The 18,302-nt window shown below is 37.2% G+C and overlaps 1 protein-coding gene across 1 annotated transcript in view; it reads left to right on the forward strand.

Moving 5' to 3' along the window:
- Positions 1 to 5,752: 5,752 nt before the first annotated feature.
- The window catches only part of LOC129277549 (uncharacterized), a 34,206-nt gene continuing 21,656 nt past the window's right edge, over positions 5,753 to 18,302 (forward strand). Inside the window, exons 1-4 of the mRNA XM_064110063.1 lie at positions 5,753 to 5,779; positions 7,980 to 8,124; positions 10,528 to 10,679; positions 15,356 to 16,284. Coding sequence (XP_063966133.1) covers positions 5,753 to 5,779; positions 7,980 to 8,124; positions 10,528 to 10,679; positions 15,356 to 16,284 — 1,253 coding nt within the window. The remainder of the gene's footprint in view (positions 5,780 to 7,979; positions 8,125 to 10,527; positions 10,680 to 15,355; positions 16,285 to 18,302) is intronic.

The raw sequence follows: 18,302 nt of genomic DNA on the forward strand, positions 1-18,302 counted from the left end.
ATGCATCTCTGTCCATACCTTTAACTTTCCTGATATTTTTTCATCCATTATGATATAATTTATAATTATTATAGTAATTATAAAAGTGGGATCTTATATAGCGGTCATGTTTTTCAGATATAACACTCCTGGCACTCCATAATTATTACCCCAGCTATAACATAGCTGCCTATGAATAAATCCCTTCCTATATCTGAACTAAATGAATTTAGATCAATTGCAGTTTGAATTTGATTTCAATCAGTCGTAACTCTTTGTGAGACCTGCCCTGGGGGCCGTTTTATAAAGCTGTTCGTAATTTAAGAACGACTGGTAATCCTTTCTTGTGGTAAATGGTATATTCATTGTCAATGGTACTTAAGCGCATAATTTTAAGAAAGGTTCACCTGTCGTTCTTAAAGTCGCTCTTAACTTACGAACAGCTTTATGAAACGGCCCCAGGTGTCTCTACTGCCGGTTCCATAGCATTTGCTTCCGGGAACAGTTGCTCTGAAGGAAAATCTACTTGTTAAGCCAGCCATAAAATCTAACCTAAACCCTAATTCTTATATTTAATTATTCTGAACCATAACCTCTGTTACAATCCTAACCTAACCCTAACCCTATTCTATCTGAGATATAAAGACCAGAGCAAATGTCGCAGGTCAGCATGAGCAAATGCCGTGACCCCTCTGCCTGCTACGCCCCTCGCTTTCTACCTTTCTCCCTTTACGTCTGTTTGTATGAATGTGCAAACTTGTAATCCTTTTAATGAAATTTCTTCCAATTCATTTAAGGACGTTCCACAGTTAAAGTGAAATCCATGTCATTTTCACCAGACTTTGCACATAGATACATTAGAACATTAATATTCGAAATATGCAAAAATTAACATAGGTCCATGTGCTTGATTTTTTGCTATAGAGCTTCAAAGTTCACCCAAATTGATCTTCTTAAGAATTGCGCATTCAAAAGAATTTGGCATTTTTAGACCGCCCAAGATTACTACAATGAGTTTAAACCTCTATTACTCAGTCAAAATACATGAAAAAGTCATCAAATTTCGCAAGAGAGTTAATAATTGTATCGTTAGAATGGAGAATCTATTTATAGTGCTATTTGTTTGCATTTGTTAGGTTAACAGCACTGTCAGTTCTCAAAAAAAGGCGTAAACGATAACAAAATCCCAATCTAAAAAATGTAAAATTTCAGTAACAAACTACAAACGTACAATAAATGCTGCACTTTATTCAAAATCCATGTCATTTTCACCAAAATTTGCAGAGTTGTAGAGGAAGGTATACCTAAGAGGTACAAATATTAAAAAATAGGGGTTCATGTGCTTGTTTTTAAACTATCAGCATTTTTATTAGAGCAAATGTGCTTTTTAAAACACCCAAAATGCGCCGAATGCTTTGTATCTATGTGAAGAAAAAAATCAAAACCACTCTACCATTTATTCAAACTCGGGGTAATATCCGTGATTCTTGGCAGCAATGTAGAGTAAAGTATTTTGAAATCGTAGAATTTTTTTTGAATGGTCCATGGAATAATTCATTTTTTTTTAGCTTCATGAAATAACGCATCGGATCTGCAGTTAAAATGCAGAAGATGATAAATATCAGCTCATACCCGCAGCTAATTAATCACCTGTTCATCCATTGTGACGTCAGCGCGCAGAGTGTAAACTATGCGCAGATCATAATGCGCACAAACATAACTGTGGAACGTCCTTAAAGGAAATTTTACAATGCAAACATGATGTCCATAGTTACTTAAGCGGTTTGTTGGTTTATATCTTGTAAAGTAGGGCAAAGTTTGACAACAATGAATAGAATATGTTCTTGATTTACAATGATTGACAATCCATCGCAGTAAAATTACGACTTGGGGCCGTTTTCTTCTGCCGACATTGTCCAGCTTCATGGGTGATGTAACCATTTCAGCGGTTCAACGCTGTCACTTCTCATTTGAAATCAATTAGCCTCTTAATGATTCAGGCTGCAAATGAAGGGTATATATTTCTCTTTTTTTACTAATGTTCACTCATCTCCAGGGGTATGAAAACCGACTGATATAGCACAGGAAATTGATTAGGTTTTGTACAATGTGTCATAATTATCTGTCTCTGATAGGTTTCAGTGATTGTTGCCAATCATTATGTCCAATGATGCTTCTCATGCAAAATTCAACATGAAGATCTGTTCAGATTCATATCTCGCAATGTAGAAAATGTTTTTAAAAAATGGGGAGGAGGACAAGGGAACAGAAAATAGGAATTGTTATTTGAAGTACTTTCTTAATTATGTAACATGTTAGAAGAATAAAGATATCTAAAATCTATTAAAGTTTATTCCTCTTTGGTGAAAATATGCAGTTAAGCTATTTGCCCACTTCTGATTAATTTGAAATCAAGTTGTGCTGATTTCAACTCTGTGCAATTGGTTCAATTGGTCACTCACCATATCACCTACGACGCACGTGCGTCCACCAAAAGCGTTGAAAAGGGTCTGTTTACAGCCCTTCGACGTCTTCCCTAAAAAAAAGGTAGTTTTCAGCTTCAAGTGCTGTTTTCGACTTTTCGGGTACTAAATTACCAATTCTATTTTCGACGCTTATGGTATCAATTTATAATCATACTTAAAGTTCGACTCTCGCATCTTTTTGATATGCCCGTTTTTCAACATAATTAAACCCTTGCCCACGATAATTCAATCTCTGTCTGTCTGTATGATCAGCTGTTCGCTTTTTTCTATACACACGACTATTGACAACTCAAACATTGACAATTAACTCACTCAAAGGGTAGGTAGTTCGCACCCAGTTCGCGCTAGGTTTTGTGCGAGCGAGCGGATTGTAATTGTGCACTTGGGCAGGTTGTGTTACGATCAGGATGATAGGGTATCCAGTTAGCGGGGGCGTGTTGTCCATTGTGGACATAGCCAGGGATTGTGCCTATATCATGTGTGCACAAGACGGGCAAAATTTAAACTTTCGCCAAGTCAAATTCTACTTTCCTTGTAAAATTTCTTGCTCTAAATCATGGAATGGAGTAGAACTCATTTCCGACATTCATACATTATTGATTTCATTTATAAACAAATATTCATTAAAACACCTAGAAATATATATGAGAAGACGGGAAAGAAACTAGCCATCTCAGTGTTCTCTTCGATCTTTAGTAGCTTAATTATCTACTAGACACGTATAGAGGGCAGCAACATCATGCCGCCCTCTATATGGCATTGTAACCAAAAATGTAAAATAAAAAAATAATTTGAATCTTAATTTTATAGAAGGTTGACGTTGGGGGATTTTCCCCCCAACTTGTATTTATATAATGTATACATCCAATAACACTTCATTGGTATGGCCCTGTAGGGGTGGTATGTAACGCCATTTAGGGTATATTCTTTAACCATTTTTTTACACCGGTCTATGCCATTTAGGGTATATTTTTTACCCGATTTACGCCATTGAGGGTATATTTTTTACCCAGTTTACATCATTTAGGGTATATTTTTACGTGGTTTATGCCATTTAGGGTACGTTTTTCGACCGGGTTTGCGCAGGCTTTACGCCATTTAGGGTCCATTTTTATCTTGTGGATGCGTGCGGGTAGCAAAATATGAGGTGAGTGACCCCCTCTCCCCCCCGCCCTCCGAGGATGCATACAGCTGTGTAGTTTTCACTAAACTTATGCATTAAAAAGTTTTGTCACAAAAAAGGATTATGGCTTTACTTAGACTTTACTCTTAGTGAAATGGTTCCCAGCTCAAAAGAAAAAGCACCCAGAATAATTTTTCGAAAGAAACCATTTAGTCTATTGAAGTGAGCAGCTTGCAAGGCATATCACTGTGTTAAATTGATCGAAACTATAAAAACATTACCTTTTTAAAACAAAAATGACTCGATCATACTTAAATAGATGAAATTTTCATTTTGAAATTATTTAATTCATTTTGGATATATTTGCCTTCAGACAAACTTCTTTTTCATGTTTCCTGGAAAGTTTTCCTTTGATATCTGCAAACACATGGTAACATTATGGTTTTCATTCGTAACTTTTTAAGTTGAGTAAGAGACTAATTACCAACCTGACCATAACCTCATGACAACCATGTAACATCAGAAAGAAGGAGGTCTTGAGGTGCATTTAGGCTTCCTAATTCATGAAGAATCAGCGTTTTGAAACTCTCATTTGAATCGGAAATGCATTTCCATGTAACTGTTTATGACTTTTTTTTCAATGCAAATTTTGGCTAGCTGCATTGCATGCTACCCTTGACCTGGGAAAAGAGGTCAAGTTGTGGTACATGCTTTTTGAAAAGTGTAATGTATTGATACATTGTGATCTGATCAAACCAAAATCATGTTTATAGTGACATCATCTAACCATGTTTGGAATAGATGTTGTGTTGATGTCTCCCCAGAAACCATCTTCTTGGAGAACTGCAGATCACAAAGGGAACTTTTTGTGAGTTTAGGATCGATTGATGTTTCTGATCACGTTTAAGTGTAAAGGAGGAAGGATGGAACCGTGTTTTGTACTAAACATTACATAAGCCTGATTTGGGTCTTAAAATGGCAAGTATAAACACACCTTTAGAAGGCACCCTTAGATGGATAGATCTCTAAAGGTCATTGTCATGTCATCACAGACAGCAGGATCACATCTTTTACCAAGGTCAAAGGTCATTGTTTCTAAGGAAACACACTGTTCTATATATTTCAATCTTAACTACGAGTTATTATCAGACTTTACTTGCAAGTAATGTGTAGTAGTGGGAAAGTGGCTCTTACTGTTTTTGCAGCTAAAATCATTTCAGACGTAGACCTTTGTTTTAATTGATGCTAAAAAAAGCTGAAATAATCAATCATTAAACAATGAAAGTTATATGATTTGATGCTTGAACAGTTAGATATTTCTTAAAAATAAAATGCCATCATCAGCTGTACAAACTTTCCTCGCAACTGGTATTGTTTTTTGTTTCATTTGGTTTAAAGACTGTAAGATCAAAGGAAATGCAGTCCTCTAATGAAAATCACCCCTCCAGCTGAATACAATCATATACCCATATTTCTTTTGAAGATTAGCCCTCAAATTTGGATGTGAGTGCATTAGTAATTGTAAAGTATACAGTTATTAGTACCTATATCAGCATGGGGTTTTAGCCGTTTTATGGGTATGGTCACACTTATCATTAATGAGACTATTTAATAGTGAGAGTTCCAAACAATTAACATTTGCCCTATTTACTTCAGTAGAGAGTAAAAGAGAGCCCAAAGCCAAAAAGTTTAAGAGCCTGTGATGACAGTGGTACTTGAACAACACAAACCCATAGCTTTATACCTTTATTCATTACTAACACAATGATGTATTTGTCAGGAAATTTGGCTGTGCCTTGAGAAAAGACCATGATATCATCACTTGGTATACCCTCTTTTCTCCCTTTCTAGGGATCTGGGGCCCCGTTTCATAAAGGACTTGCAACTGTTGTAACTTTGCCATAATGGCAACTACCATGGTAACATGGCTCAGCAGCCAATCAGAATCAAGGTTACCATGGTAGTTGCCATAATGGCAAAGTTACGACAGTTGCAAGTCCTTTATGAAACTGGCCCCAAGTCACACAGTCTTAGAAGGGAGTCTAATGGAGAGGGGTCCAGATATCATACATTATCCTTTTTGTAACTTTTGTTAGGAGTGACCAAATACCAAAATGTGAATTCAAAGAAGTCTGATAGTTGTCAATGACAGTGGTCCCTAACAATGCAACCCCCTGGCTCCAACCTGATGGTAATAACTGGCATAATGATATTTTTTGTCTGGAACTCATCTAGCTATGTCTTGAGAGAAGACCGTGATCCCCTCTCTCTCTTGGGGTCAGGTCACACCTATCATTAGGAGGGCTAATGGTAAGGGTCAGACGGTTCAAATCAAGCTTCTAACGAGGCTGAGAGTGATATCTCGCTGACATGGTGATCCTACTCTAATCATACATCACCAGGTTAGACCTGTCAAAATACTCTATTCAGAGGATTTGGAGAAAATTTTACTGAGGGGTTGAGGTTAACATTTCTACAGCTGAAAAAACACACAGAGCAATGTATAGCATAATATGCAAAAGCACACATCCCATGTTCTGCATGTTTTACTCTTCAATGTGGGTCCATAAGAGCATGAAATGATTTAAAAAGTCTGAATGGTGATTAAACTCCTTGAATTAATTCAGTAATTCACAATCTTGTAACAAGTAATTTGTCTTCCGATCACTCAGTTATGCTTTTAGAAATGTCTAAGAGAGGTTTGCTTCTCTGTATACAGTACTAAATGGCACCATACACAGCCTCAAACACACAGAAATGCCTTTGAAGGGTCAATGAGCACAAAATCTGCTGTAGATGATAATACTTGTATTTCATTGGTCAACAGTTATGTGATGTCACAATAAGTTATTTGGCACTACACACAGTGCATGCGTCTCATTGGTCCAAAGTTTTATGATGTATAAACCATGAGTCATTTGGCACTGCACACAAGCATCAAACACACACACAAATACATTTCAAGGATCAGTGAACACACATAGTGAACATGGTGACCACGCATACACACAGTGCATCCATCTCATTGGTCCAAAGTTTTATTATGTCACCTTGAGTCTATTGGCACTGCAAACAAGCCTCAAACACACACAAATGCATTTCAAGGATTAGTGAACACACACTTCTTCAGAAGACTATGCCTGCAACTCACCATGCATAGTTTTGTGATGTCACAATGAATCCTTTATGTTGTAACCCTGCTTATTCTAACAGAAAATCATGTAAATAGTAATATGGAAGAAATGTCAATATGCAAAGAAATTGAAAGTAAAGCAAACAGATTTACAGTTAAATTTATAATTGCAAGGGGGAAATAACAACATTACAATAAGAGTTTCAGTGGTTGTTATCAGGAACTGATATATTTTTATTGACCTATGAAATTTATGTGATTATGCTATTTCGTAGAATTTAGGTCTGATCCACCTGCCATTCGGTAGATGTTCAAAAGCTACGTGGGCAAGATAAATTTCCTCTCTGTGCATTTGAATTGTGAAAAAGAAGCTGTGATTAAGTGGTTGGTTTGGCTCCAACATTTCTAGTAGGTCTACTGTCATAGTGATTCTAAAACGCAGACAGGTTTGAAGAGTAGTTTAGTGTCTGGGGGTCTTTATGGCGCCAAACATGGACGAATATTGTCAGAGCTGACAGTGAATCTTGGCACACTTTTATCAATCTGTCATATATGACACCAGACAGGTCAGACGATGTCCTACAAAATTATGAAGGGATGGACCCCCCCCAAAAAAAAAAACAAGATAATAAAGGGTTATATGAGGTGACCCCCCCTTGTGTGAATAAAACAAGAGAATGTAAAGGAAACTTTTTGCTGCATGGGGATTATTTGGCCTTTTGCTGTTTATTCCAAATTCAGGGCTAATTTGGACATCACTGCCCACCCCCCTAAAAAATACAATAATAATAATTATAATAATAATATTAATGAATGAATGAAGGATTAAAAATCAGTGTCAGTCCAGAGAGTGTTTCATAAACCTGTACATAAATTCCGCATGAATTTATGCGCAACTGTTATCTTGTTCTTGTTCTAAATGAGACATTCCAAATATGTCCAGTTTTTAATGATAAATTTTACATCCACATACTTGAATTTTAGTCCAAATTGATCTTATTACAACTTAAGCTGATAGAAATAAAGTTCCATCAGACATGATAAATGAAACATCCTACTTTGTATATATGAGACATGCATGACTCAAAAACAAAAACATTCTCTTTTTTATGTTGTTTTTCACATGCATGGTGTATGTCATCATGATGAAGTAATTTTCAAATAAATGTCAAAATTGATAAAATCATCAATTAGAAATTACAAAATCAAATTAATTGAATTAATAAATCTGTCTGTCATGTTGCTATTCCCCCTGCAGATATACCGGTCCTATGACAGTGTTAGCTTTCATCTTCTTGTCACCTTGCCTCCTGGTGATTACATAACAACCTGCGCTACTAGTATTACCCATCATACCACTGTCTTCCTGTCGGAGCATGACAACCTCTACATTGCTAAAACAGGTAAGCATTATCAGAATGAGTAAGAAGCAGGTGCAGATTTTAAGGGGTTGTCCCTTTTTGGAAGACTTTAAAAAGAAATACTTATCTGTATTTCCTAAAAGAATTTAATGAGAAAATTATCTCCACTTCATAATTTTTTTTTGGGGGGGGTCATTTTTTCTCTTCTCTGTAAATTTTGGATTTTCCTCTGGTATTAAGGTACCTAAAGACTATTTAAGATTTGGTAAGTCCTCCTCCCCAAACGTTTTATTAACTTACAGAGCGAAATGTCTAGACAGGTCTGGTCACTGATAAACCATCGCCATCACCTTCAAAACTGTCGAACAGCTTTCCAGAATATTCCAGCTAAAAAGTGTAAAAATAATAATATAGGATTTGTATAGCGCACGTATCCACCTTGTTAGGTGCTCAAGGCGCTCCTATATTACCCCGGCTAAGCTAGTCTACCGATTCTGGTGCGCACAGCTTTTTGAGGAATTACTTTCTGCCGGTACCCATTTACCTCACCTGGGTCGAGTGCAGCACAGTGTGGATAAATTTCTTGCTTAAGGAAAACACGCCATGGCTAGGATTCGAACTCACGACCCTCTGTTTGAAAGGCGAGAGTCAGAACCACTAGACCACGACGCCCCCAAATATATTGTATATTAATCTTCACCTATCAAATATTTCATGACTACTTGAATAGAATTGCCAAGACAGGCTTGGTCACTTGCAGTCTTTCAGTCTGAAATCTTTGAATTTTTGCATATGATAATTCAATGATAATTCAAAAAACCTTACATGCAGCTGCCTACATGTCAAGATGGAATCTTACCTGTGCTTTGCAAGGGTCATGGTCGATCAAAATATTGAGCTTGAAATAAAGATTTCTAAGAGTAACCTTGGGAGTCTCACTTTAGACTGGTCTTAGGAATAGGATTTGAATAGCTTTCACAAAATCTTGACAAGTCTCTAGGTCTTGGTAGGATTTTTATCAGAGCTTGTTGTTTGCTGATAGATCAAAAGTACTTTAAACTATTACTATGGTCAAAGGTATTCACATCAATAACATACAGACAGAAAGTTAAACTTTGAGGTTTGACCTAGAGTCCTGTTTCACTAAAAGTTTTGAAGAATATGTGAAATATTTTTTCTCTCTGTCTCCTCTTCAGACTTTCTCCTTTTTTCATTCCCAACTAAATGTTATATGTGTTAGGTCCATATGAATAAGTTGTAAGCTAACTGCCCCCCCCCCCCCACCATAAAAAGCTCCTCTATAGTATAGGAGCCAGTCATGGTCATGGGGCTACAATTACTTGTCACAATACATGTCATGTCATTGCCACTATAATCAGTCCGGTTCCATTTTGAAATGACCTTTCGTTCAATCTCTTTGAAATATAAGCCTCTAAAAGGTCACCTAAGAATTAGCTACAAAAGAATCGTATTAATTCTAGTTTGTTTGCACTTGGCCCTTGCTTTCATGAGAATAATAATTTCATTCTTGGGTCATTTCATTTGAAAGAAGAGAAATCATAACGGCCTGTCATCTATGATTGATATCTCATCTTGTAAATGCAGTCTCAGTTATAGTTATATGATATTCATTTTTCATATGCAGTACGTCTGCTTAAAATTGAGCTTTTCTTAATGATATTTCTTATTTGAATTGATATTTCTTATTTCAAATGTATGAAATTGAGTCTTCATCTAATCATATTAAAATTGATTATTCTTAAAAATTTGGAGCTAAGTCTTAAATGTGAGTGGGGGTTTTGAGTCTCAACTTTGTTTTGTGGGGGTTGTTTTCATTTCCAATCCTGGAATTAAGTTTATTTAAATTTTTGAATGTTTGACCTACCAATTTTAGGACACCTTTCTCTGTAATAGGAAAAAACACCATTTGTGTCATGCTTTGGTTTGCTATATCCTTATATAAGGTGTTGATGACTGACCTCATTAATTCTTATCAAATACACTTAAGAATACTGCTCATGTACTTGTGTATACAATATCCCAATATCCAAGTGATTCAGTACTATTCAGATACATAATGAAACTGCGTTTGACATGACATGTCAAAGTGTCCAATTGATTTCAGTGTTCGGTGGGGTGTAGAGACATGAGCACTGTCTTTTTTTAAGAGTGTAGATTGATTTAAAACTCAATCTTATCTTGGTCTTATAATTGATAACTCTATTTTTGGCATAATTGATAATGATCAGTATAGTTTGTATGATCCTCATATGAATGTTAAGTTTGTTTTGTTTTTCTTAATGAGGGCCTAGATCTTGCAGTTAACCATTACCTCATTAAGATTTTCTACATCTATCTACCATGAAAGTTTAAGTTTGATAATTTATCTGTCTTTACATCATTGACCAATTTTGAACACTTAATTGACATTTTTTTATCGTTAAGGTATTGGTGATCGCATCATCAAAGCAACGGGGAGTATTGACGTTCATCACCCATTAGTTCTACTCATCAATCATCTTGGTGATGTCTATACTGCTGGTCTTGACCACCATCAAACATGGGTTCAACCTGTCGATATCAACACTTATATTAAGGTTAGTAGGTTTTAAATGATACAAGACACCCCAGCATTATAAATATGTAACATACCAAATTGAATCCCTACACTTTGAAATCAGTTATTTTGTTTAAAAGAAAAGAAGAAATTGTTACAAGGATCACTTTGATGAATATATGGTATTCTTAGGCAAATCTTTCAGTAAAAAGGGCATATTTCTGAAATCTTTGTTTCCTTCAAATTGTAGATAATATATGGAGTTTGATATTTTTCATAGGTCATTTTAAGGTTTTGTGCAGGATTATCAAAATCTTGCCTACCCTCAGCCCCCCCCCCCCCCTCACCTACACTTGTCAAGAGTCAATTTCTAACCTTGTTTGGTTGAATGATGGCGCTTCTATCCAAGCATGAAGACAGGTGTGACAACCCTTCCCATCATGCACCTGTACTCACTCGTAGAGTGACGATAAACACCCACTTCCTCCTCACATTGCAACACTGCCAATACGTAGAGTCCTCTTGCAAGGGGGCCAACGCCTTCTTTTACAATGATGAATTTAATTGATATTCAATTCAGAATTATTTGCAATTTGAATGCAAGACAGGTAAATGGTACAACATCACACACAAAACCAAAACATTTAACGTCCAGGCATAACTCTGTTAATCTTCACTGATTTATTTCTTTTAATTCTGCTTTTAATAAAACCAACTTCATGCTGGGTAAACTTTCCTTTTTAAAATACCCCTCTCAATCTAATCAGTGTGATACTGTTTCCTCTCTTTTTTATTATCAAAATTAACTCTTGGCAAAGTGAGAAAATAAGATTAGTATTGCACCATATGTCCTGTTATTGGTCATCACCTCTCTGCTTAGCCAGAAATTTGTCTACAACTTTCCAGTTTGTGAATCTAGATCAAATGAGTGAGCATTTATGGTTGCAAGCAGACAATGTATATTCAGAAACTGTTACTCTAACTAATAAGAGTCACCATTTGATAGACATTTTCATTTTATAACCGACACATAGCTCAACCTTTGAGAGTGAATACACAAGAGTTGCGAAGCCAAGTCCACCAAAAAGTTTATTTGAATGATTTATAGAGTAAATCAAACAAATATGATTCTGATATTTTCATCAAAAATCAGATCTTCAATAAAGTTTTTCAAACATTTCAAATTATTGATGTTTCACTTTATTTCACAAACAAAACATAGCTGGTTTCGAAATGGGGGGTGTAATTATATGATTGTAAATAGATAAGAGTTTGTAACAATAAATGAAAAAAAAATGATGTGAACATCAAAACACTACAGTATAAAGCAGGCACTTGTATTTGAACTGCAAGAGGGATATTTAAAACACTATAAACAGTGAACATGTGTGAAAAATGTGTATGGATGGATGAGGAAAAAGATTGAAAACATATTCTAGATCATCTGATAAAACCTACCTATAAAAAATAATGGGATATAAGTTTTTTTAAGCCAGCATTCTCTGAGTACATGCTGCTCTCCCCCATTATGACTATGGAATCATCCTCCTAGAATGCATTACTTTACTTTTACCTGAGGGGTTCATGAAAGAATAGAAAACGAAGGGGAACGTAACAAGCCACATCTGACGGACAACTGTTGCCGATTCGGAAGTTATTACTCATTTCAAATTGGCCACCGACGACAGGCAGTGATTGGAAACTGATGCTCGGCATAGCTGCAAACTTGGCACCCATCCACAGATGCCAAGATGGGTTGCCTTTTTAAAGATCTGTAGAGATTCCCTTGGATGAGATTCTCAGACCTTGTTGCACAAAGACACTGTAGTGCTAGATGGATTGGCTTTATGAGAGATATATAAAGAGACCCCCCTAGATGAGTTAAGTTCCTCGGAACTTGTTGCTAGAGGGTTTGCCTAAGGGATCGACAAATGTGCAGAGAATCCCAGGAACACCTTTTATAAGGCTTAACCCTTTAAACCCGATAGGCCAGAATACCAGCCTACCAGTGAACGTGCACATACCCGATAGGCCGGAATACCGGCGTGAAGCCATGTGACTTCAAAAACATGGGTCCTAAATATCAGGTGATATTTTAAAAATGACGTAATAATAATAATAATAGGCATATTCTATTCCGAGGCGAGTTGTTATTATTATTATTCCTCCGGCTTTAGCTCGAGCTGCCTTTCAGCGCTCATGCATTCAAGGAATTAATCCTGCCGGGTACCCATTCACCTCACCTGGGTCGAGTGCAGCACAATGTGGATAAATTTCTTGCAGAAGGAAATTACGCCATGGCTGGGATTTGAACCCACGACCCTCTGTTTCAAAGTCAGAAGACTTATCCACTGGGCCACAACGCTCCATCTTTCTAGTACGTGTAGGGATATTTAGTCTATAATTTCAGTCAAGATTGGTAATGATTTCGGAAGGATTTAGCATAAAAAATGGCCAAAATATGCCACTTTTCTGCGGTTGCTTGTGTGGTATGTGCGGTAATACGCAGGGAGTCAAGAGCTTATTATGGGGAAGCAATTGACTTTAGTGAAAACAGTGATTTTGAGCCCAAAACAGACACTAAAGTTGATATTTCTGTTTGTAGACTAGGTCTACGAGAAGATAAACAACTTCAGCCGGCCCGGTCCGGATACTAGAGGGGGGGGGGGAGATGCTGTTGGGTCTCGAATCATGGGAGTTTGTGAATGTGGTTGGTACGTGCAAATAATTTAGGGTATGGGTCACCGCCGCCCCTAATAATTTAGCGTTCAAAGGGTTAAGATTTAAGATATCTGAAGTGAGTTCAAAAGACATTTTTTTCCAAAAGGGGAGCAATTACTTTATAGGCCTATTTATAGGAACTAATTATCTCCATACAGAATGTTCTAGGTTATTCAATGACTTTTGTGGACACTCTATTATTAGATAAGATGATTAATAATCTTAGTTTCCATGGTAAGTTTGCCTGAAAGACTTTTCCATCCTGTTCAAATGTAGTTTTCAATTTAGTGGACTTTGGTGAGATCTATAGCCACTCTTTCATGATAAAAGAGAGATCATGAAATTGCTCACAAGATGGCCAAAGTAGGCCTTCATGTATATTGACACAGAAAGATGTTGTTCAAGTTGAATCACAATTTAAAGTTTCAGTAATCGTCACCTAGTTTACAAGTTTAAAATAATAACATATTGGTCACCATGCAAAGTCCTGTGACTTCTTCAGAATAATCTGAGAAGTTAACTGGCGATCAATGAGCTTTGCTCTCAAAGACTCCATGTTCTTCTATTTTATTCCATTTAATATGTTATGAGGATTTCTGTTCATGTCATTATTTTCAAAAAGGGTAAGGCCCGTATTATAATGGAAATGAATACTTGAAAATCTTAAAAAACTTATGTTGCATAATTACTCAAGTTCTATGATACTGCCTTTTTTACACAAATTCAATTTGTCAAAGTGAGAGATTAATTCATATTAAATTCTGTCCTTATTCACACACCACTCATTAAAGTCTAAGATATGAATTTATTTACGAAGAGAGGCATCAAAATCGATAGGAATGTGTCTTTATGGTGATCATTAATTGGTCCATGTTCTTTAAATAGGCCTAGTAGCTAGCCCTTGGCGGGTTTCATATGCACTTTTCATACCAAGGTCTGAATCAAGAACAGCTGATATCTTTATCAACCACCATCAAACAGCAGTGTCCCTTGTTTCCCAGAAATAGCCATAAACTTTCTATCTAATGTGCTAATGATGATCACCATTCACTGTATGGTTATAATTCTGATATCCTCTAGCCATCCAGTCATTGACCTTTGAAGACACTACTCTTCATGGTATTAAATGCCACTTCTTCTATTTAAAGGGGAATCCAACCTTTGTAGCTGTGCAACAAGAGAAAGGATAAAACACTTGAACTTGAACTTTATTCTCCCAACCCCTTTTGGTGTATGAGAAAAATACATAATACATTAAAGCATGAAGAAGATTGAATAAGATGGCATAAAAACAAAATATATCTTTTAAAAATTACTATAAACTACTAACTCACTTCTTTCATGAAACAAGTAAGACATCCTCCGTGGATTAAATCCTGTATAATGATTGGTTCAAATAGCATCGCATGACCAAACATATTCTAGCTATGCTGTTAAAACAAAAGAGGTGTTGGCTACATGGATAAGTCTCTGGACTTTGAACCATAAGGTCTGGGGTTTGAATCCCAGCACAGTACTCGCATCCGTTGGCAAGGCATTTATCGACATGTGCCACTCTCCACCCAGGTGTAGTAAATGGGTATCCGGTAGAAAGAAATTCGCCCCAAGTGTAGTAAATGGGTACCCGGTAGGAAGAAATTCCTTGAAAGCTCGAGCGCCGTGCTAAAGCCGGGGTAATATGTATGCAGCGCTTAGAAACATTGTATTAAGTGCTATATGAATGTTGCATAATATTATTTTCATCATGAACAGACAATAGAAAGGTGTGTTCAAATATTTAGAAGGTGGGGAGGGGGGCTATTTGAAGTGGCCTTTTGTGTGTATTGTAGCACATGTTTGCCATTTTAATTGATATATTGTATATATTGATTTTCATTGGGGGTCCAGCTCAAGCACTTTGTGTAACTGATGAGGTCACCCTGATTAAATAAAACAGATGAGTGAATGAATAAATACTAGATATATGATACTCTGACATTGATTGTATCATTTCAGGAGGCATCTATCCCTCTCCAGGCTCCAATCACCATCCAGCATATCACTGCTACAAGATTTATGCTCTGGCAAGAACAAGATGATCACCATGGTGAAAAAGAGGAGGAGGAGGAGGATCACCATGGTGATGAGGAGGAGGAGGAAGAAGAAGATCACCATGGTGATGAAGAGGAGGAGGAGGAAGAAGAAGATCACCATGGTGATGAAGAGGAGGAGGAGGAAGAAGAAGAAGATCACCATGGTGAAGAAGAGGAGGAGGAGGAGGAAGAAGAAGATCACCATGGTGAAGAAGAGGAGGAGGAGGAGGAAGAAGAAGAAGATCACCATGGTGAAGAAGAGGAGGAGGAGGAGGAAGAAGAAGAAGATCACCATGGTGAAGAAGAGGAGGAGGAGGAAGAAGAAGAAGAAGAAGATCACCATGGTGAAGAAGAAGAGGAGGAGGAGGAGGAAGAAGAAGAAGAAGATCACCATGGTGAAGAAGAGGAGGAGGAGGAGGAGGAAGAAGAAGATCACCATGGTGAAGAAGAGGAGGAGGAGGAAGAAGAAGATCACCATGGTGAAGAAGAGGAGGAGGAGGAAGAAGAAGATCACCATGGTGAAGAAGAGGAGGAGGAAGAAGAAGATCACCATGGTGAAGAAGAGGAGGAGGAAGAAGAAGAAGATCACCATGGTGAAGAAGAAGAGGAAGAGGAAGAAGAAGATCACCATGGTGAAGAAGAGGAGGAGGAAGAAGAAGAAGATCACCATGGTGAAGAAGAGGAGGAGGAAGAAGAAGAAGATCACCATGGTGAAGAAGAGGAGGAGGAGGAGGAAGAAGAAGATCACCATGGTGAAGAAGAAGAGGAAGAGGAGGAGGACCATGGGGATGAAGAGGAGGAGGAAATCAATGTTCTCAATAAGACAGCAGTTGGACAGGAAGTAGTTGGAAGGTGAGTTTGACTCTCTAACCCATAAATTGCTTATTGGAACCAGGGTCCAGTTTTATAAACACTGGTTACAATAACCCATGTACAATGTCTATTTCTATAACAAATTATTAATTAAATGGAATGATTTCTGCTGTCATTATGCTCCCGCAGACGAAGTCCGCAGGGGGCATTAAGTGTTGCCCCTGTCCGTCCGTCCCCCCCACTTGGTTTCCGCGCAATAACTTGAAAAATATTTTATGGATTTTGAGAATTTTGGTGTGTAGGTAGATGATACCAAAATACAGGCTAAGTTCGAATTCGGAGTCCGCAGGTCAAAGATCAAAGGTCACAGCTCATTAAATATGCGAGTTGGTTTCCGCGCAATAACTGAAAAAAATATTTTATGGATATTAAAAATTTTTGGTGTGTAGGTAGATTAAACAAAATAAAGGCTAAGTTTGAATTCGGAGTCTGCAGGTCAAAGGTCACAGCTCATTAAATATGCAATTTGGTTTCTGCGCAATAACTCGAAAAATATTTAATGGATTTTGAAAATTTTGGTGTGTAGGTAGATCATGACACCAAAATACAGGCTAATTTCGAATTCGGAGTCTGCAGGTCAAAGGTCATAGCTCATTAAATATGCGAGTTGGTTTCCGCGCAATAACTCGAAAAATATTTTATGAATTTTTGGTGTGTAGGTAGATTATACCAAAATACAGGCTAAGTTCAAATTCGGAGTTCGCTGGTCAAAGGTCACAGCTAATTAAATATGTGACTTGGTTCCGCATGAAATATTCAACAGATTTTTAAAAATTTGGGTGTGCAGGTAGATGACACCAAAATACAGGCTAAGTTCAAATTCGGAGTCCGCAGGTCAAAGGTCACAGCTCATTATATATATGCGAGTTGGTTCAAAGATCTAAATTTGTTCATTATATATATATGCATATTTATTTCTACACGATATAAAGTTCAATCATATTGAATGAATTTCTGATTGCGTTAAGCGGGGGCATCTGTGTCCTTTGGACACGTCAAATTTCTACTTTCATTTATCTTTCATTATAAGAAGTTCTATGAAATGGACACCTGGTGGTCTGTTACTGTACAAAACATATGGGATTGATAGATTTTAGTAGCACGAGGGATGGGGCCTTTCGGGAGCAAGAGGGATAACCCATGGAGTATACGGGGACTTATCCACATATGAAGCTTATAATAGGCATTGTGGATGGGTCATGGTCTGGTGGTTTGGACCCTTGCCTTTTAGTCAGTGTCATGGGTTTAAATCCCAGCCAGAATGTGTCTCCTTCAGCAAAAAATGTATCCAAAGTGTGCTGCACTCAACCCAGGTGAGGTTAATTATGGGTACCCTGCAGGATTATTGCACTGAGCCCTGTAGCTTACATTGAGAAGCAGTAACTTGAGCTAAACCTGTGCCCCATAACACAAAGGTTAGCGATTAATTGCTAAATGAAATGGCCTATCAAGATCATAGTTGCATGCGCATTTTGCTCTGTAGACTGATTAGGAACCAATCAGAATTGTTCTTTCAAATTTGCGGTTAATCGTTAACCATGGTATTAGGGGGCCCGTTGCATGAAAGTTACCATTATGGTAACTTTGCCATCCAATGGTAACTACCATGTTAACGATGATCAACAGCCAATCAGAATCTAGGATTTCATGCTAGTTACCATTGGATGGCAAAGTTACCAGCAAAGTTACCATAATGGTAACTTTTCTGTAACGGGTCCCAGGATTATATGACAATAGTGTGTCTGGGAATTGCCTATTTCTAGATGGATGATTGATGCTGTAAAAAAGCCATGCGTTTTCATTATTGTTTTTATTGTGGTGCAGTGTAAATTCAATTATGTAAAAGAACAGAATTTGGCATCAGATAAGGGTGAAAATTTAAATTGTCATGTCTACAGTTGATTTATCATGTTTGTGAAAACCAACCTTTAAAGCGCACATGCATTAATTCTCACTGGGGATCCAACCAGACAATGTGTTGTTTTTCCATCCTGTGA

Source organism: Lytechinus pictus, chromosome 15, assembly GCF_037042905.1.
Source record: "Lytechinus pictus isolate F3 Inbred chromosome 15, Lp3.0, whole genome shotgun sequence".
Lineage (NCBI taxonomy): Eukaryota > Metazoa > Echinodermata > Echinoidea > Temnopleuroida > Toxopneustidae > Lytechinus > Lytechinus pictus.